At 26.7% G+C, this 8,600-nt stretch overlaps 1 protein-coding gene across 4 annotated transcripts; it reads left to right on the top strand.

The window, feature by feature from the left end:
• The first annotated feature begins 2,459 nt into the window (after positions 1-2,459).
• Positions 2,460-6,629, top strand: LOC111318460 (uncharacterized). Of its 4 annotated transcripts, XR_016331675.1 has the most exons (6): positions 2,473-3,028; positions 3,199-3,334; positions 4,392-4,514; positions 5,062-5,170; positions 5,708-5,888; positions 6,413-6,629. XR_016331675.1 is itself a non-coding variant. In XM_089751011.1 (5 exons), the coding sequence occupies exons 1-4, from the start codon at positions 2,943-2,945 to the stop codon at positions 5,188-5,190; spliced, it is 474 nt and encodes a 157-aa protein (XP_089607137.1). In that variant the 5' UTR covers positions 2,460-2,942; the 3' UTR covers positions 5,191-5,198; positions 5,708-5,845. The 4 variants fall into 4 exon arrangements, 2 of the variants coding, with proteins under 2 accessions (XP_089607137.1, XP_089607135.1); XM_089751011.1 differs by lacking the exon at positions 6,413-6,629 and having other exon boundaries at positions 2,460-3,028; positions 5,062-5,198; positions 5,708-5,845; XR_016331678.1 differs by adding an exon at positions 3,590-3,718 and having other exon boundaries at positions 2,467-2,978; positions 5,062-6,629.
• The last annotated feature ends 1,971 nt before the right edge of the window (positions 6,630-8,600 follow it).

Below are 8,600 nucleotides of genomic sequence, written 5' to 3'. Positions count from 1 at the left end.
AAAATTATTTTATTTTTATTTAATTATTGATATTATAGTTATTTGTTGTTAAATAAATGACATTATTAATTATTTCTTTATTTGTTATAATATTTGTTATTAAAAATTTTTAGGGGATTAAGATTATTTTTAAATGAAAAATAATAAATGGCATTGTTAGAATTTTTTAGAAAAGAAAATTAATTATTTTATTTTTATTATACTTATTTAGAATTTGAGATAAAGTATTTTTATTTTTCATATAAGAAAATTTAAAATTCTTAACAAAATATTCATTAATTTAGATATAATATTCTATTTCCATCAATAAGTGACTAGAATTGCATAAAAATTTAGCAGCATTGTAAAACAAATTATATTAAAAAGATTGAGTAATAAATATAGAGCCTCCACCTAGTAGAGTGATAAATTTAACCTTAAGTCCTTTTATACTTGATATAAATACTTTTGCGGGCATTGAATGCTATGCTTTCTCTATATTTCTCCAAATCAAGAATTAAATAGTGTTATAGAATCTTAGTCTAATGACATTTATAATTATTTTAATGAATAGACTGTATCATAATCTAGTAATTTGTAACAATTTTTTTAAGTAACGTATTATATTTCATCACGTAAAAAGTATGTAAAAAGTGATGAATAATATACTTTATCACACTTTTATATTGTTTTGATATTTTATATGACAATATATAAAATCGTTACATGGTAACATCACAAAAATCTTGTTGCTAAATTTTATCGTCAAATTTATTTGGTGAAAATTTTTTTTTGACATTTTTTATTTTAGATAATTTTATAATTTTGTCGTCAATTTAAAATTTATTTATGATAAATTTTTTTGATAGATTTAAGTGACATTATTAATTTTTGTTATAAATTGAATACTTTAATTAACTGTTAATTATATTGTAATTTTGTTACGTCAATTTATGGTGTTATATGATAATAACATAAATGTCACAAACTTTTACTACTAAATTTATTTTGTAAAAAATTTTTTTGTAACGTTTTTTATTTGAAATAACGTCATAATTTTGTCACCAATTTAAAATTTTATCTATGATGAATTTTTTCTGATAGACTTTAGGTAATGTTATTAATTTTTGTTATAAATTAAACGCTTTAATTAACTATTAATAACATTACAATTTCGTCACGTCAATATATGGTGTTATATAACGATAACGCAAATGTTACAAACTTTTACCACCAAATTTATTTAGTGTGAAATTTTGTTGTGACATTTTTTATTTTAGATGACGTTATAATTTTATTATCAATTTAAAATTTTATCTATGACAATTTTTTTAATAGATTTTAGATGATATTATTCAGTTTTGTCACAAATTAAACACTTTAGTTAATTATTAATAATATTATAATTTTCATCATGTTAATGTATGGTGTTATATAACAATAATATAAATGTCACAAACTTTTACCACCAAATTTATTTGTGATATTTTTTATTTTAGATGGCGTTATAATTTTGTCATCAATTTAAAATTTTATTTATGATAAATTTTTTTGATAGATTTTAGGTGACATTATTAATTTTTGTCATAAATTGAATATTTTAATTAACTATTAATGACATTATAATTTTGTTATGTTAATACACGATGTTATATGATAATAACATAAATGTTATAAACTTTTAAGTGATGTTATAATGTTATTTATCAATCACTGATAAATTCAAATTAATGTATAATTTATAAATAATTATTTTACTTAAATTATATATATCTATTTAAAAATAGCATTTTTAATTTTTATTAAGCATAATTTATTTAATTTTGTATTCATATATTAAAAATTTTCAATTAAAAAAATAAATTAAATATTACATATAATAAAAATTTTAAAATACACAATTTGTTTAGAATTTTAAAATAAATTTTAAAATTTTGCAAATACAAGTAACATAAAAATAATTTTAAAAAAGTTAAAGGGTACGAAAAGCCCTTAAATTATAAGTAACAATCATATAAACTATTATTTTTTTTATTACAATCAATTGCTCTAATATTTATTTACATATACTTAATTCATTATTTAGATAATATTGTTAATTTTTTTACCAATTAACTAAAATTTTATATCATATTAATAAAATAGATTAAAATTTATCATTGTGATGTAATTAATATACGTAAAAATTAAATAAAACAAACTTTTTTTTATTTTTTGTTATTTTTTTTATTCTCTAAAATCATTAAGAATTCAATTGATTATAATTCAAAAATTAATTGATTTAATTTTGTTACGTGATAAAATTTTATTCAATTTAAAATTTAATTGAATTAAAATAAAAAATTAATTAATTACAATAAAATATTAAAAATTTAAATAGTTTTTTAATTATAATTAGGGAACATTTTTTACCTTTAATTATATATATATATTTATTTAAAGAGTTATGGGCGTAAAAGCAGAAGTACAAAATGAAGCGTTATCTTCGCCCAGGCCCATAATGAGTTCAAGTACATATAAACAGTGGATTTAAACTTTGGATCGAAGGATATGGCTATACAGAGTGCAAAAGCGCCAGAGAGGGCGAAAAGGCTCTTTTCGGTGTTTACTTCAAATTTCATCTTGCGTCTGCCTATTGCTAGGGTTCCTTTTTTTTTTTTTTTTTTTTTTCTTGATGGTAATTTATTAGCCGTCGATAATTATGATTGTGATGGTGATGGATTGGCGAAAAGGCTCTTTTCGGTGTTTATTTCAAATTTCTCCTTGCGTCTGCCTATTGCTAGGGTTCCTTTTTTTTTTTTTTTTTTCGTGCAGCGGCTTTCAAGGGGCTGATCGTGAAGCAGCTCCAAAATGGAAAAAGTGTTGATGGTAATTTATTAGCCGTCGATAATTGTGATCGTGATGGTGATGGAGTGGCTCTTATCTTCCTGGGAATCTGCTGCTCCAGTGCCGTCCGCAATGCAATGAGCTTGATCCAGCCCTCCGATCCTCCCTGCCAAGTATGCTCCCAATCCCTTTCTATCTATCCTGATCATAACCCTAATTGCAGGTCACCTCCTTTTCCCTTATTTTTCTAAAACTTAATCGTCCATACAATCTTTTTTATATCGCAGATCTGAACTTTTCCGCCCTTTTTTTGAATAATGTGATTATTTTCGGTTTAGTTTCTTAAAACAAAATAGGTTTTTTTAGCTTTGATTTTGAATCTTTTTCTTTCAGGTGTAATACATCTTTGCTTATAGATTACTGTTCGAGCAATGGTATACATAATTATATTATAATTGATGTTGGGAAGACATTTAGGGAGCAAGTTCTTCGATGGTTTACTTTCCACAAGATTCCTCGAATCGATTCCGTGAGTTGAATTTTCTGTTTTTATTTTTCCACATTTATTCCTCATTATTCTTTTTTTTCTTTTTTGTTTATTTTTGTAGTATCGTATTAGAACAGTTAGCATTTATATTTGGTTTTATCTATTCTATTGTTTTATAGGATTTATAGCGAATTTGTTGATTTATATAATGGCTTTATGCATTTTATTAACTATAATTTCGTCTTTCTGTATACAAGTGGGATTCCAAACTAGTACTAATTTCTGTATGAACTGTAGATTATTTTTGACTCATGAACATGCTGATACAGTTCTTGGTCTGGATGATATACGTGCTGTGCAGCCACATAGTCCTACAAACGATATTGATCCTACTGCCATTTACCTAACTCAATATGCGATGGATAGGTATAATACGAATTTTTTATTCTTGGGGTCATTGTGCATATTGTTTTTTTAGCCTACAGATTGCTAGTTATGCTGATACATTATCAAGACATAAGTTGTTCACATATTTTAATAAGACGACAGCAATTAGCCACTCAAATCTCAGAGAAATTGCTCTACGTTTAAAATAGACTGCATATAATCACAGAATATGATTCTAAATATGTAGTATAAAAGAATCAAATTGTGTGCTTGTAGTTTTTGTTTCCCTTAATATTAATCAAATCAGTCATCATTTTAATATGGACTAACTGTTCCTGTTACTTTTATTTTTAAATTTTATTTGTTTCTTTGGAATTTCTTCTTACTGTAAATGTTGTACAATTGTTGCATACACAAATACAAAGATGTTGACTGGAATCATGTTGAAATATGTTGCATTTATGGAAACTATGATAAGTTTCCAGTATGCATGAGAAGAATATGCAAGCCTTTCTGTTTAGTCCTCTGCGAATGCACGGATTGAATATTGTTTGTTTCCATTCAATTGCTTGCACTTGGTTTGAGGTTTTTCTGTTGCATATGTGGGTCATTGGTCTAAATTTTATTTGGAGAAGCTGCTGATAAGGCTGAACTTAATCCACTCTTATCTCTTTCATCATCACTTTTTTTTTACGAGCTTTGGATGGTACAGGTTCATGGCAATGTTTGTTTGGCAAGCATTGTTGTAACACAGACCTTGGACTGGAAGCTACATGCTTTTGATGTTCTATCTGAGTATGACGGGACCAATGGAACTGCTACAAGACCAATGCTGGTAATGCTTGTTTTTGGATGTAAGCAAAGTGTTTCAGTTATTTTGAATCTCAATATGACATCTATATTATTATAATCTTCAATTCAAGTGGGTATCTTACTGGGATGATTTCTAAATATCTCCTTAAAGAAGAGCCAAGTTTTTTCTCAATAGATTATAGATGATTAGAGACACTACCCATAAAAGTAACTGATAGACCATATGAAGTGAAGTTGTTTCAGTCCTGCCTACTTAGTTACATTAGTCAGTAGATTTTGGCTTTGGAATTATTTTTAGGTATTAAATTCAGGATAATTGCAGCCTATCTAACTTTTCACATCATCAAGTTTTCACAGGTGAAATGTTTCATTCAATTGTAATACAAAATTTTTATTATGTGCTTGTTATGTTATATATTTTCACTTTGCCATGGTATGCTATGAAATCCTTTCTAGCCGACCAGTCTCTTTCTCTCTCTCTCTTCCCAAGACTCTCTAGGTCAACTCTTCATTTTTTTTTCAAGACTGCCTCTGCATGGTTGAATTTAATTCCTGTTTGTTTCTATTAGCAATATGAATGGCTTGTTGGATCACAATACAAGCCAATGGAGCTGGCAAAGTCTGACTGGTACACGATCAGAAAATCTCCACCATGGGCTATTGATTCTTGGGGTTTGGGTAAGTTTGTATTGTTGTAATAAATCAGGTGGGTCAATGAGTAAGGGTTTAATTTGTGCTAATTCTTTGAGCATCCAGTTTGTATCACAGATATCTTAGGTGTATTTCATTATAACGTTCCATTTGGACTAGAAGATGTTTCATGGCTTGGGTTTTCTTATGAATTTTATGTTCGAGTTGATACTAGCTGTTATTCATGTCTGTTAGATACCAGTGTTGACTGAGTGCCTAGCTTTTGATGTTCATATGGCTATGCTGCTTTGGGGCATTAATTTGCTTGTGGTTATAAATTGATTTGTTTCAAAGTTTCAAAAATCTTTTCAATTGTCTGTCATGTACGCACTTCATTAAAATGACATTCTGAAAAAGTGTATTCAAGTATATGCATGTATTTGTTTATCTTAAGTGCACCAATGAAAAGAAAGATAATAATCATTACCTATCTATGATTTGGTCATTTCAGTTATTTATCTGATTTGTTTCTGTCGTTTTCTATATGATTCTCTATGCATCTGAACATTTTATTTAATTGGATAGGATGTTTCATTTATGAGATTTTCTCCGGCTTGAAGTTGGTAAAAACTGAGGAGCTGCGCAACATTGCTTCTATACCAAAGGTTTGTAGCTCTCGTTATGATGATTGCATTCTAGATCCTTGAAGTTATGACAAATGCTCTAGTAGCTGTTGGGATCCAAGTGGCCATCCTCCAATTTCTAGGTATATACTTGAATATACCTTTCTCTATGTGCTCATAATCTCTTAATTACTATTGACTTTTTTTTTTGTAACAATTTTTTCTAGCTATGCTAGCCATTAAATATTAGAGGTTTGTAAACATGCTAGCCATTCAAGTAAGTTGTTCTTCAACTAGCAATATTTTAAATGCAAGCATTAATTTAAGTGATACAGCTAGTGGTGCCTTTTGGTATATTGATTTTGTTGTGGCTATGATGTTGCAAGCATTATATATCTAGGCTTTGTTTGATACCTAATTCAAAAGTGAGAATTGGTACTTTTTTGTCACTTAGTTTTTAAAAATCAATTGATTTTTATTTATTTATTGAGTCTTTATGGAGTTTGTTTGTCAATTTCTTGACAAAGCTTATTGTTTAATACAAAGTAAGGTCTTATTTAAAAATTTTATATGCATAAAATGGATTAGTTTGTATTTTATGTTTGTTTTGATCTTATTGTGTGTATTGTGATTTGTTTTGATATTTGCTATTAATTATTTATATCAGCTTCAAGTGACAAATTCACCATCAACACAATCACCTTCAACTCAAGATTTGGATTGAAAGCTTGAAGATAAGATTTCGATGACTACTTATTTCATAGTTCTGGTACTCTTTGTTTTTTAAACAATATTATTTCTATATAATTTTAAAGTAGACTTTAGAGAATGTATTACATTTAAAAATTAATTCAAAGATTTGGTGGATTTGCAAGAACACTACATTAGATTATTCTACAAAAATGACTGTGATGATTTTGTTTTATATATAAGGTTTAATTACATTAATTGTATCACCAATACTGTGACGATTTACCTTTTGTCATTAACATATCAGATTTTTATCATTTATTTTGTGACGATTATAACCTTCAATGACTTTTTTACATAAATAGCTAACGAAAACTAACGTCATAAAAAATGCATAAAGTGATATTTGATTTTATTGTAACGTTTGACATTATCTTACAATCATTGGTGATAATTGTTTTATCAATACTTTGATGATTTACCTTTCTTCATTAATATATAAGATTTTATCATTTATTTTGTGACGATTATAGTCTTAAATAATTGACGAAAATTAACGTCACAAAAAATAAAGAGCATAAAGTGACGTTTGATTTTATTATGACGGTAAATTTACAATAAGTGACAATATTTTGGTATTGTCACATTAGACTTTCAGTTACAGTACAAATGTCGTGATGTTTAATTTTTTGTTATAGAATATATATAGTGACGAAAAATAAATATTTAGTGATATTATTCAATGCACCACTAATAACAAAATTTGTTGTAGTGGTTATAGAATCTGGGTCTAATCACACTCATAATTACTTTAATGAATAGATTGTATGATCATCGATTTATGTATTTTTTTTGCATAGTCAATTGAATAATAATCAAGTATATGAAAACTAGTTTTTATTATCAATAGGGAGTTGTTATTCATGAATTGATGACAATGTATGAGAAGTAAACATAAATTAAAATTTCATACTACGGTTATGAAAAACGTATTTAGTTAATCTTTTTGATAAAGATCAATAGCTTATAACTAAGGATGAATGATTATCATAATAAATTCATCAAAATAAAGATTATAAAACTGAGAGCCACCATGACCTGATGATACCACAATCTTAAAGGGATTTCAAATTAAGATAGTAAAACAAGTCTTTATATAGGATGTGAGATAACTTGTTTTAGTATCATATAAGAAGTATTTAAAAGAAGTTTTGAATAAAAATTTTTATTAAAAATGAAAAGTTCACATGCATGAGAAACAATGGGAGATTAATAAAATTTTAAAAAGTTAAAGTACATGTTTGAAACCTAATGCATAAAAAGTATTAATGTATAAAAATTCAAAAGTTTAGTAGGATGCATTGTGGTGCAATAACCATATATGATTAGTCTATTAAAAAAATACGAGACGTTGGAATTTAATATCTAATTTTTTATTAAAAAGTTCAAATGAGTTGAATGTATTAAAATTAAAATCAGATATCATTTGTGCATATTAAAATCAAGTGGGAATAATATGTTATTCATGAAAGGAATGTATGAAATGCATAGACCATGGAATTAGGCTATCATAAGTGAATCTAAAATGGATCACCAAGAACATGTTAAAAGAGTTTAACATTAAAGTGACACAAAAACCATGATTGAAAGGCAATAGCTTGAAAGTGTTCAAAAGGGATTTAGATCAAATACAAATCGTTTTGTTTCAAGGCTATAAAAGGATACATATTTAAATTATTAGCCTTTGAGCAAGATCAGATTCCATCATTGTTAGAGTGACAGTAGAGCCATTACAAAGAGAATCTGAGTCTTATTATGATTTAAATGAGTATTATAATTTGATAATAAAGATTATCAAAAGTATAACCAAACATAATCCCAAAAGGTTGCATTAAAGCAATCTTGGTAGAGATACAATTGCCAAGCAAAAGAGTTTGATATTGAATATGTTAATAATTGGCTTAAAAGCAAGTGAAAGATTGTTAGTATATGTGTTCCGAAGCCAATTGGTTGGCTAAAAGGACATATATCATAGTTGCACCCATATTTCTATGTATTAGTGATTAAAGGATTTCCTTTATCAATGAGCAAAAGAATAAAGAGTTGTTATATGCTTATTGGATGAAACCCTTAAAACACAATGGCTTTGAAAATGAGCTATAAAG

The sequence above is a fragment of the Durio zibethinus genome, chromosome 2 (genome assembly GCF_047325235.1).
Source record: "Durio zibethinus cultivar Kanyao isolate XHJ-2024 chromosome 2, ASM4732523v1, whole genome shotgun sequence".
In the NCBI taxonomy this organism is placed as follows: Eukaryota; Viridiplantae; Streptophyta; class Magnoliopsida; order Malvales; family Malvaceae; genus Durio; species Durio zibethinus.
The sequence above is the reverse complement of the archived record's forward strand: the minus strand, read 5'-3'. Positions and strand labels throughout refer to the sequence as shown.